This window comes from Anopheles merus, chromosome 3L (genome assembly GCF_017562075.2).
Source record: "Anopheles merus strain MAF chromosome 3L, AmerM5.1, whole genome shotgun sequence".
Classification (NCBI taxonomy): domain Eukaryota; kingdom Metazoa; phylum Arthropoda; class Insecta; order Diptera; family Culicidae; genus Anopheles; species Anopheles merus.
The window spans coordinates 29,622,799-29,635,704 of record NC_054085.1 but is presented as its reverse complement, the minus strand read 5'-3'; the positions used below and the strand labels follow the sequence as shown (position 1 = coordinate 29,635,704).

Genomic DNA, 12,906 nt, shown 5'->3' with positions numbered 1-12,906 from the left:
GGCTGGACTTAGTTATTTACAACTTGTTTACAAATATTACATTTTAGATCAAATATAATCCTCTCCAGTCCATGTAATTTGTACCCGTCAACCTATTTCCTCTCGCCAACTAGTATTAAGTACATACTTCGTTAAGCCACTTTGGCGGATTAAAAAAAAAATTGAATCAGACCGATAAGTCTATATCTACAACTGAAGCAATGCACATATGTACATAGTCTGTATAGAAAATACCAGGTCCATGCAGCGTTATACGGACTCCTAGCCATGGTTGGCCCTAACCTTAAGCTCCTCGTGATGATTGTGTGAAGCATTAGGAAAGCAAATTGACTTGGGTTAATAAACTAAACTTTCCTGTTTTCTTGGGTCAATTTTGTACACGGGAATTAATAGAGCGGTTATCGTGACAAAGTAATAGAAAAGGGCGAAGGCGATATTGACACTAAACTGAAACCACTTGGACGTTTATAAGAGTTTTATCAAATGCTATATTGAGGTAAGAAGGGTGCTTTTTTGGAAAAGTAGGTGTAAAAAATTTAAAATTGATCATTAATATGTAAGACAATTGGATGATCGTTTTAATTTCGACTTCAACACAGAGTTTAAACCGATTTAGAGTCATTTGAAACAGATTTAGAATAAATAGATTTCACCTTTGTATCCCTTTTCCTTTCCTTTCCTCTATAGCAATCTGTGTATCGACGTGCGAGCTAGGAGACGAGCTCCATGAAACACATCTGTTTGTTTATTGTGTTCTTTTTGTTTAGTTTGTGTTTGAAAGAAGGCTATCTGAACGCAAAATCTCGTTTTTCATTCGATCTTTTTGTCTTTTTGGGTGGATGTGCTGAAAATCTGACTGACAAAAGCAATGCTACGACTGTTTCAGAGCGCATCACGCATCCTATTTTTTGTTTTTGACTGGAAGGGCGCACGTGTTGCAAACGTGACTATGGAATTGTGCCCTCTACGGATTTATCTATGTTGTCGACATAATTTCAACTCTACAGCACATCGGCATTGTCAAAGCGGAAACAGAGGTAAGGTAGAGCTCATTCAAAAGTATGACGGTGGTCGCAGCTTGGTTGACATACCCCTCGCAGGCACACATGTGCTACGTGTGGAATGAATAATGATAACTGGGGAAAGGCTTGTACATTTGTTGCTGAATGCTGGATACAAAACATACTGCCAAACAACTAGCAGCACGTGTCGGAAGTTTCAAAGCCTAACTTTCATAGGCAGATACAACGTGGTATGAGAAAAAAAAGTCCACACAACTTTAAATTCACACTGGCCTGCGGGAAAATACATTCTAGCCACACCGAGGTAGCGGTGTCCAAATAAATTAAAATCTCCGGACGGTGTGGAACGGGTCAGCATGTGATTAAATGTATAAAAACTTGCTAATGGAATTAACTCGTATAAAACAGACTAATTTAGCACAGTTCTTTCAGATCCGATGATTCAGCTGTGCGATGCCACGATTGACCGTTTATAGTAGTGGTACAAGATATGAGTTGACAATTAATAGGAATGGAATGATCTGTCTATTGCGCATCTTTTCAACAACTTTCCTAAATCCTTAAACTCAAATTTGTCGTTCATTATCGTTTACTATTTCCACTACCACACCGTCTGACTGATGTAGTAATTCGATAGCGTGATGAAGTGATGCCCGTACTTCAGTAAGGAAAGTTGATTATGAGGTTACCTCATTCGTTAAGAAAATAATGTTATCAATTTGTTTCACTTCAGTTTCGTATTTTTACTCGTAGTGTGAAGAGCGAATAATTATCCTTTGATTTGATGTAGCTACTAATTGAGTGTTGTTTATATCACGTAAAGAGTTAAAATATAGGAAATTTATATTTCAAATTCTCATGCTATTTAGTTTACCTATTAACAACACATCAACACAATAATTATTTGACTAATTACAGGAAATCGGTGTTTGTCGTAGCAATAATTATGTGTCTCTTATCATTGCTCTTAATAATCAAATCTCGCATACTTGTGCTATTGTTAGCAGCTGTTTCACCAGAGCAAATTACGCTGATTATCATTCGGATAAAACTTTACCGTCGTTTTTCGTTACGGTTGCTGTTCATATCGTCCTTTTTCTCCAGTGCTCTCCTATGATGCAATGTAGAATCAGTGGCAGCAACTCTCCATTCTCTTCATTTCGTTTTCCTAGTATCTTCGTGGGTACGAAAGCTGACCTTCGTTATTACACCACAACAGTCGCACCACGGAGAACAATTTACGCTTACCACAAGAGCCGTTTTTATTTGCGCGTAGTTGGTGTTGTTTGCCTGTTAATTAGCTGTAATTGAGCTGTTTTCGTATTCAAGTGGCTTAAACGCAACAACCAGGACCGCACGCTTACTCAACCACGATAACCACCGTCGACCATCAACACAGCTCGTGGACCAATCATGGAGAAGCCATCGGTACGACGAGATGAAAATTACCTTGCTCAAAGGCTTGTGGCCGGCAATGATTCGATAGCAGCAAAGCTATTTGCCGCTAGAAGACTTTATCCCTTGTCTGCGAGTTCATTGAATGCAGTTCGCTACCGAATCGTGTTTAGCTTAATGAGAAAAGTTTTGCTGCCCATCAACAAATTGTGCCTCCGTGAAAGTGTGTGTGTGTGTGTGTACAGTTCAACGACGTGTTCGCGATGGGATAGTTCATGGGCTAAGCACACAACCGGTGTTTCAGAACGCTCAGCGAGAAAAGTGCATGCAGTGGTTGAAAGCGTTACGTTTCCTTATCGTTTAGTAATTGTGCTATAGAGTGTTGGCTCTAGAGCTGAGTTTGAAAAATAGTTTAAGATCATTTTTTTATTTATTATTAGTTTGATATTAAACTTAGTTTTCTTTTTATAAGTATGACAGTATTTCTGTTGTTTTTACACGTTCCTATTTTCCTGGCTTTGATGGAGGCGCCCAGTACTTCACGGGTTTTGGGCATTATTTTAACACTTTAAGCGCCGTGTCATATAAATTCGCATGACGGTTTTGCTCACCGTTCAGCTTGGCATCTGACGCTCTCGGTGATTCTCTTGAGAACGAATGAGGTAGGAAAGAGAGAACGAGAACGACATGTGCTACGCCGCTTATCGCAATGGAATAAAAGAGTGATAACAATGGCACAAGAAACTGTCGCTCTCATCGCTCTCTTGCCATGCGCTACGTGCTCACTCGAAAAACTGTGACGTCAGGCCGGCGTTCAAAGTGTTAAGTTCAAGTTATAATTTACTTTTTAGTTTTATGTCTAGATCAACACAAACCATTGCCCTGAGCTGTTCAATATTCGTAAAATCTCAGGGTACCTTCTAAAAAAAATTCGTTCAATATACTTAAAACCAGATCATGCTTTCTGTTTTACAGTGCAGTGATTGTTTGTTAGTTACAGATGCCATTTTAGGCAAAATGTAAAACCTTGGCCTTTTTATTAGGGAATTCATTCTCCTCATTGCCACATATCATCAATCATAACGCAAACAAAGCTTAAAGTGTAAATGGACGCGTGTAACATCAGCGACTTTAACTAAGACAAACCATCCACCCGGTGTTCTCACAGTGCGAAGATTGAACATCATTTTCGCATAAAACGTATACTGCCCTAGGGATTACGATTATATTGTTTAAAATATACCAAAGGCACATAGCGCCAGCACTTCGTGGCTCAAGAGTCAGGCTGTCACCGACAAAGCAAACCTCTTTACGGTTTCAGCCTTTGGTTATTGAAGCGCGAGGGCGCTTGGGATTCGAAATATTTTGGGTTGGAAGTAAAACAATGTTTGCAACTTCCAAAAATGAAGCATGCAGCCTATCCCATCCCATCAGTGTAAAATGATGATGAAACAAAAACTCAAGTACAAATAGGATTTTTTATGGTCATATCAAATATGTGTAAGATAAAAACCTGAACAGCACATCATAGATGCTCCTCATACGATTAGATTATTAACTAAAAAACTGTCATTAGAGCAGAAGTAATATGAAATCTTCATGTAAACCAATATTAATCCTTGCCCCGCACAACCTCTACTGTGACGTGAAGTTTCATGTGAGCCTTTAAAGCTTCTCAAGTGTAATCGACACATTTTTGTTTTCCTTCAAGAGGAAAGTTGATACTTTCTAAGAGATGATCCGAATAATGAAAGTTTTTATTACACTTGAACCTCATTTATGTAGTGCACAAGAAGTTCCACACCTGAAACTACGTGCGTATTACTCAAGTAATCTAAATGCAGTATGGTCATCTGAAAAATGTTACCAATAACGGCTAAAATCTTTCAGCTAGTGAGATAAAATGCTTTTAAGCCAGACAAAGACCGGCCTCGAAATGGTGCCAAACCGCACTATCCTGCTGCAAAAAAACGATTGAATGAGAACGAAAAAATGAAAGCAGCTGGTGGCTACTTCATCCCCGGCAAAGGATGGATCTCGTTGACCAAAGCCCCTTAAAAGTGTCAAAAGTGGCCCGAAAAAGCGTACCAAACTATCGCAAACCCCAAACACTTATCGTCCTTCGTTGCAGTACAGTGGCCTCACCTTACCTTTGTAAGAGGATTAACGCATTTAAGTACGGAAGCAAATTCAGCTGCTTGTTTTCTATTTCGCCCCATTTTCACACGCCTACAGTCTGCCAACGGCATCACGGCTTGCATGGCGCACGATGCTCACGTCAGCGTTGAGAAAAACCACACGCTTAGCTCGATTTTCAGCACCCTTTTTATGTTTTTTTGAGTATTTTTCCCACAGGGCGATAGGACCTAGTGCGAAAACACAAAGAGGACTTCTAACACGTCTGGTTCATTTCATGAGAGAGTTAGCCAGTCCAGACTCATTTACGAGAGCGGTAGGTGCAGAAGTGGATTTAAAACGTACCGAAGCTCATCTCAAGCATTTCCTTTAGCTAGAGTGTGTTTTGTTAGCAGAGTAAGTGGCTGAAAAAGTGTCAGTATTATGATAGTACAACCTACTATTATGGTTCATTGTTGAAATGTGTGAGTAGGCGTCCACCTACCGTTGAGAGCCATGTCATGAAATGGATGAAAGTATTTAGGCTTTACTTTTTCTGCGACGATAGTGGTGGAAAGGATTTAGGAAGGCATTTATCCTCCCGTGTATGTACATGCGTACACATTTTGGCTGGTTTTCTTATGAAACGTTCTTATGCACTGCAAAACACACCCAATTCAACTCATTTATCGATGGTTTTTTTCTTCTTGAAAAACAATTAATTTATATAAAAAATGCACTTAGCCCAAACTACTAAACTAAGTACTAAGTATGCACTAAAATAAGCCTGAAAAACTATGATTGCGGTGGATCAAACGATGCAATTCAAAAAAGAATTTAGTCAGCTTATGCTTATGATGAAAATGTTAGAATACGATTTTTCTGAGGTGTTTCCTTTGTGATTGCTTTGAGTTTATCATGATGTAACTTGCATTTTCCCTCATTGTCTTCTTCACTGTTGAGTTTTGTTTCTTCCCTTTCGTTCCACATCCTGCCTCAGGCCAATTAAATCATCGTTTTCATTAACGTCAGCAAGGCACCAGCAGTGTCCACCTGACGCTATATTTATTCCATTCCATGACTTTCATAGTGATTCTGAAGAAATTTAAGGGGAAAATAATGAGCAGAATAAAGAAAGCAACTAAGCAAACGAAAGTTTCTCGTGGTGATGAAATTCTTACCTCATTGAAATGGATCCCAGCTGGACCCAATCGTGAATGATTTCTTGCGGATAATTAATGGCACATTGGCATACGATTGTTCAGCTGATGGTGTGGAAACGTTTGGGCAGGATTTATGGTTCATTGCACAAACCCACTTGGTGCTGAATGGCATTGAATACTTCTTGGTAGTGGTAGGCAGTGTCATTGAATTAAGATGGATGTGCGACGGATATAAAATAAAAATAGATAAAACGTGTTGCTTTTATATTAATCTATTAACATTAAACCATCACGGAACACACATAATCGTACCTTCCCAGTCATCGATGTAATGGAAAACGATAAAAGAATGTGGCCCTAGCATTATTTAATCGGAAGCACATAATAAACGGTAAAATAAGATTATCGTAGCTGCTACCACGCTCCACAATCTATTTAATAAGGGTAAATGCAACTGCATGATTTTTCATCCACCTGTTCCTACTGCTTGTGAACTGGTAAGCCTTCGTTGACCGCCCATCCGGTCGAAGTGTAAGTTGATTATGCATTACACCGGCTATCTAAAAAATAAACAAAATAGCCTATATAACACCGGAAGTTAAACGAAAGGAAAGGAATAGAAAATGCAACAAAGTACTGTTCATTACATTTACAGTGACGAGATTCCAGCCATGAGCTATGAGCTAAGTGTATCATAATGGATTTATCTCCTACGAAGCGTAAAGTTCGCCGTAGTTGATCGCACTAACGGTACTGAGCTCATAAATCATATCAAATATCACCGCTCCTATTATTGCCCGGATGCTAAGAAGATGTTCATCATGTCTGGACCGTGTGCTGCAGACAAAAAGAACATAAACTGGAAGGAGTTTCATCATTCGTGTGAAGGAATGAAGCACTTAAGTAAATGAAAAAAAAAAATTATATTTTAAGACCCCTAACTATAAATTTCTATATCTATTTTTTTTTAAATAAAGGATGGCAATCAAACAAAATTAGTAAAATTTGACTAAATACGTTAATTTTTTACCGAACTTTTTAAATTGTCACAATAATATGAAATAATTCACACATTCCTATCACATTCTAATCACATAGTAAGTGTTCTAGTAGCATTTATAAGATTCGACACATAGAAACGAGTGATTTGGATTCATTTTGTACATTCTTACCAACAAACGGGGCTAAAGCACGTGCCATGTGTTTTAATATGTGGTAGTATATCGAAACCAAACAAAGAACACTAAAAAGGCGATTCTAAACGGCTGGCTTCAATGTTGTACCCACCGTGCTGTTGAATCAAGTCGAGGTTTCGTTGCTTTTAGAGCTTGTTTGCCTTCAGGAACAAAAATAGTTGGTCTATTGCGGTTTAATGATCATTACTCCTTCAGGGCAATGTATTATCCATCTCTTACATGCAACGTTAATACTCTGTACTCTACATTTCGACGGCGGATAAAAATAGAGAGAAACATAGACTCGTAAACACGATTCCCCAAAAACCATTCGTGACCAGTGGGACCAGTTATGGTCGGAATGTAAAATATATTTTAAGCCATTAAACGATCCAGTTTGAATACCGTTGGCGTCTGTTGGATTTGACTACAGTTTGTAGATTGTAAATATTGCAATTGTATCCAGAATTAACAATTGGAATGGCTTGAATCTTGCAGATGGTGAAAATATTTTATTGTATAAAAAGTTAAATAATTGATTCTATTCATTAGAATTAGACGTTTAAAAATCTTGTTTTTTTTTAATAAAACAAACTTTAAACTCGACTCTTTTAAAGCCTCATCCCATATCAACTCCCTTCAAACCATTACGACTGCAAACGAAACCATAAATAGACTAACCAATTTTAAAGCAAAAGATGACAAACACCTTTGCGTGTCAGCAAACGAAATCGAAAGTTCAATGTCTGCACTAGTTTTTGGCCATCAACCTTGTTCCCATCGCACTCGTACACATGACCCTATTTAATATCAGTTGATCCCGTCGTCAAGAAGTCGGTTGACCCGTTTAAACCCGCCAATAAGGAGAAGGGTTTCCCGCATTCAGTGAAAGGGTCAAAACGGGCTGTTACCTTTAGCCTACTGTTTAAAGTGTGACTTTTTGTTCGAGGTAACCTGACTTGTGTGACGTTTGGGGGGGATCGGGAACCATTAATCAACGGGAACTCGGGTTGTACGTGCCTCTCACGGCCAATTTTACGGGCCAGTTATATGATTTTCACTTTTAGTCATTAGCATCTATTTCGAAGGTGCGGTGTCATGTTTGGTGTTAATCTACCCAACCCAAGGGCTTCTTGCTGCTGCGGGTATTTTATTCATACTAAGCTGTTGGTTTATCTTAATAATTTTAAAGGTTCGCTCAGTTGAGTAACATACATTTAGTACTCAACTACTCAAAGCGTGCTGTCATTGTCTTTCAATGTCAATATCACGATGCTGTGTCAGCTGCTTATAGGATAAACGAAGAAGGCCTAAAGATTTTCATGTTCATCTTACCATTTCGTGTTTCTCTTTTCATCCTTCTTAAAGTCTTATAGTCGCTATTGAAAAAAACCATCTCCAATCACAAAAGAGAAAAAAACACATTGCAGTGATAACGCAATTCGTGGCATACAAGACTGATCCCGATTGACTGAGCTACAAAACCGAACTCTCTCAAATCGTGTGCTGATAAGCTTAAGCTGCTGAGAAACTATGTTCATCCATCTATATGAGAGTAACACTTGGTTTAAAATAATAAAATCATTAAGTCGCAGTGATCAGTAAAAAAGGGTGGAGCTACGCAGAAGAGAGTGAATTGCTTGACTGATCCAAGTCGCAGAAATGGGATGAAATGTGAGTGCGTGTAAAACGAATATGCATGAATTGGAATGAATTCAAAATGAACAAAAGTCCATTGCAACCCTGTTGCAAGGTACTCATTGCAAATGTATGTAGCAATGTGAAGTGTTCAACAGAATATGTTCAGCTTCACTCGTACTGTTAGCCTGTACTGTTTTCACTCTCATTCTCTGTGGTTACAACCCTCAGCAGAATGTATTGCAGTGAGACGAAAAAGAGAGAGAGCATATAGAGCCGCTCGGCATCGTCTCTGAGGATCAGAAGAGAAGATCGATCGATCTACTGATCGAAAGCTACCGCATCGCTCTCTTTGCTTGTACTGTGTTCTCCGCAGAAAGCCAGCGCGGAATACCAGCGCTAAAAGTGTTAATATACAGTTGCAAAGAGACCGGCGATTAAAGTGCACGCTTTTCTAATTAGATTTACACTTAAGTATCAGAATTCAGAACTTTAGTGAATATATTTCCCAAAACCTGATAGTACCAGTGCTGATTTACATTACCTGTGAGGTTTTCAGACATTAATTGTTCGTTAAAGACACGCGTTAATGTGAATTGTGAGGCACTACCAAGCAGAATTATCAGCACGTTCGCAAATACGTTCTTGTTACAAGTCATGTATTAACAATGTTGCACGTTGCTTATCACTGCCTTAACTGCTTTGTTGCAGCGAACCGTTACAGCTGTTAGCTGTTGCTGATGAATTGCATAATACGAGTCGGGCATGCTCTTACAGTCGGGCCAATGATCTAAAGGATTTTGAAGAAGATCATCGAAGCTGGTTTGACGCACAATAGCAGGATTAACGAACGGTCGAATTAAATGTTGGATATTATGAGTTTCAATAATTAAATGTTTTCCAGAATACATAAATCTCCGTCTTGCCAATCGTTAATTCTAGTGATCTATCAGTTGCACGTTTTTGCAGTGATGATGTATTCACGTTGCATTTGCCTATTGTTGTGTGTTTTTTGTTTCGTACCGGCCCTGCTTTGTCATCAACTACCCTTGACGTGTGGAAGAATCGCAACACAAACGATTCCCCTCATACGGAATGGAATCAGTGCAGTGGATGGGCAATGGCCCTGGCATGCAGCCATCTTTCATCGAAAGAACAACACGATGGAGTATGCTTGCGGTGGATCCATCATCGATCAATCGACCATTCTTACGGGTATGTGGATCAAGCATTGTGATATGTGTGTTACCTTAAACAATCAGATAATCAATTACACGTTTATTTCAAGCGGCACATTGTGTTACGTCCATGCACGGTGTCTTACACCAAAGTAAGCTGACGGTACATGTAGGCCGCATTCACCTCCAAGAAGTGTCTGAACACACGCAAGAACATCCGGTTGGGGATGTGATACTACACCCTCACTACTCGATGGGCAGTATTGCTAACGATATTGCACTGATAAAGCTAGCGACTAATATAACGATCTCGAAGCACGTACAACCCGTCTGCCTGTGGACAATGAGTGACTCGGAGGAACCGATCGTCAATAGAAGCGGTACGATCGTTGGATTTGGTTTCGCAGAGCAGGACAAAGTATCGGACACTCTGAGATCAGCATCGATTAGATTTGTTGATACTGCGACGTGTCTTGCAAGTGACCGGAGCTTGTTTGGCACTCATCTAACCCCAGAGATGTTCTGCGGCATTGGCGGGCCCGGAGTGAGTGCGTGCAATGGCGATAGTGGTGGCGGGATGGTGTTCGAGATCGGTGACAGATGGTTTGTGCGCGGTATTGTATCCTTTACTCGATCACGAGCAAACGAGAATATTTGCGACGGTAAAAGTCACACTGTCTACACCGATGTGGCGAAGTATGTCGCGTGGATTACGAAGCACATTGATCCACGGATGCTACATTATTCCACCAATCTGCATATAATCGATTACGAGGAAAAGCTTCGGCTGTTTAACTTCACTACATGTGGCATCGTACCAGATCTGGAGTATTTACCTTGGCATGGCTTCATCGGAATCACTGCCGAGGGTGTATTCATTGCCAGATGTATCGTCACACTCATAGCCGAATGGTACGTCGTTTGTCCGGCACATTGCTTTGCATCTGATGAACCAAGAGTGTGAGTAGATCATATCGGGACAACTTTAATGCTTACAATTCTGTTAATAAATCGTTAATGTCTATAGATTGGAGGTACATATCGGTCGTAACTACTCGGCCCAAACATCCCAACAGGTCCTGCACATTGAAAGTGTCACTATCCATCCGCATTACTATAACAATAGTTTTGTAGACAATATAGCTCTGATTCAGCTAAGTACACCTGCAAACACGTCCCATTGGAGTATAACGCCTATCTGTGTAGCCGTTACACCGGATCTTCAATGTAATCATTCTTTGAACCTTACCGTGTCCACTAGCAAAGAACCTCAGCAATCAGTGAAAAGTGTGGATGTAAGCATTTTAAGTGATTCTGTATGCATAGAAAAATATGGCAGATTTGGAATAAATCCCTCTCTCGCCCACAAACGGTTCTGCGCTCAAACCCAACAACCGTGCAACTTCTCTATAATCGCAGAAAAATATACTCCCCACATTTCGGGTGCTATTCTACAGCAAGCCCAAACGTTTGCCGGTGAAACGCACTCCCAACACTTTCTACGTGGATTTGATCTAATGGGTAGACACTGTGATCTAAATATGCCACCTATTTACCTTAACGCTAGTGCATACATGGATTGGATTCTGTACAATATGAAACTTCCCGTTCAGAATGTCACGCACATAGACATGGAGACCGATTGGTCTACATTGCTGCAGGGACCGGACTCGGAGAAGCTGCGTCTGTTCAACATGGCTACCTGTGGGATGCAAGCATATAATTATACAATGACGTCGTATCCCTGGACTGGTAGGATAGCAACTTATGATAAAACGAAATGTAGAGTAATTGGCTTTGTTGTGCTAATAAGCGAATGGTATGCCTTGGCTTCGGCAAGTATAATGACAAACTTAACATTTATGTAAGTAACAGTATGATACAAATAATGAATGTTGAACTCATCGGTGATGTAAACTATGAATTCCTTTCAGGCGTTTTATAATTCTAGGAGGAGGAAAATTGAGTTCAAAATGTAATGTAACCACCTATCGCCTAGAGAATCAAGTTATAGAAATCAAAACTGTCTATTTTGCTCCGGATTTCAACAGAAACACAGGTGAAAATGGCATAGCCTTGATAGAATTCTGGCAACGAGCCGACATATCTAACCCATACATCAGACCCGTCTGTCTGCCCTTCGCTGAAAGCATGCGAAACAGCAAACTTAACCAATTTGTTGCACTAGCAAGTGATAGTTTAAGCAAACAGTTTTCGAACGTGAGAAGAACTAATTTTACCTTGATCAATATGACAACCTGCCGGCAACGGTGTGAACAGGAAGGCATTCTGTTGAATCTAGCAGATGTTACGCTATGCGCAATCCATAGAACTGCTGAAGACAAAAAGTGGAACAAAATATCAGCGGGTAGTGCTTTGCAAGCGAGGTTGGATTTCGCCGGACAAAAGCGCTACTTTTTACGTGGATTGCACTTTCGCCGCAAAGGGCAGTACGAAAAGAACGACCATTTGGGTAATCCGGTATATTTGTTTGAGGACATCTATCGCTACCTTGGATGGATTCTGAGCATTATGAGCATTAGGAAAGGAAATGATACCTTCCTGGAGCCGGTTAACACTTTGGCACTGAAGTCTGAGATAGTGATAACTCCTCCAGTGAAGCAGTATAAAAAACGAAGGATGTTCAATTTCAGTACCTGTGGGATAACAGAAAACGTGTCGAATAAGATACATCCATGGCTTGGAAAATTACGTTCCAATGCTCCGTCATTCGATGTCATTGAATGTACAGTGATTTTGATCAGTGAATGGTATGTCATAGGCACGGCACGGTCGGTTTCTAGCGACACAGAGTATGTACGCATTTGCTATTCAATAAGCAACTATGTAGAATCATAGCATTGATATTGATTTTTTTTTTGCAGAAAGATGATAGAATTGGGATTCAACACGCTCTCTGAAGATGTCCAGAAAATCCCGATTGGGCGTATCACGGTTCATCACCTTTATGAAGCACACCTCGAAGCTATACCAAGGACAATTTGGCAACGTTCCGACTAGTTCCGAATTATGAAACTGACAAATTAGATGAGGTTTTCAGCTGCCTCGAAGGCTTCTCATTGCTAAGAATGAACCTTTCCGATACCTGTAGATTTGTTACGTACTATTGCATGTGGCGAAACTTGACTCCCTGCACTGATAATCTTTACTGTCTTACGAAATGTGGTCTACCATTGTACACTATTCAAACGTTCGCCGG

At 40.0% G+C, this 12,906-nt stretch overlaps 1 protein-coding gene across 1 annotated transcript; it reads left to right on the top strand.

The window, feature by feature from the left end:
- Nucleotides 1-9,482: 9,482 nt before the first annotated feature.
- On the top strand, nt 9,483-11,760 carry LOC121599079 (polyserase-2-like). The gene is made up of 4 exons (XM_041926587.1): nt 9,483-9,723; nt 9,797-10,646; nt 10,714-11,438; nt 11,738-11,760. The coding sequence occupies exons 1-4, from the start codon at nt 9,483-9,485 to the stop codon at nt 11,758-11,760; spliced, it is 1,839 nt and encodes a 612-aa protein (XP_041782521.1).
- The last annotated feature ends 1,146 nt before the right edge of the window (nt 11,761-12,906 follow it).

What these genes read in the sequence shown, in the direction of transcription:
- LOC121599079 (XM_041926587.1), top strand. Translation starts at nt 9,483, where the DNA reads ATGTATTCACGTTGCATTTGCCTATTGTTGTGTGTTTTTTGTTTCGTA. An exon ending in TCAATCGACCATTCTTACGG is followed by an intron (nt 9,724 to 9,796) that starts GTATGTGGATCA and finishes GTTTATTTCAAG; the next exon opens with CGGCACATTGTGTTACGTCC. An exon ending in GACGTCGTATCCCTGGACTG is followed by an intron (nt 11,439 to 11,737) that starts GTAGGATAGCAA and finishes GGATTTCAACAG; the next exon opens with AAACACAGGTGAAAATGGCA.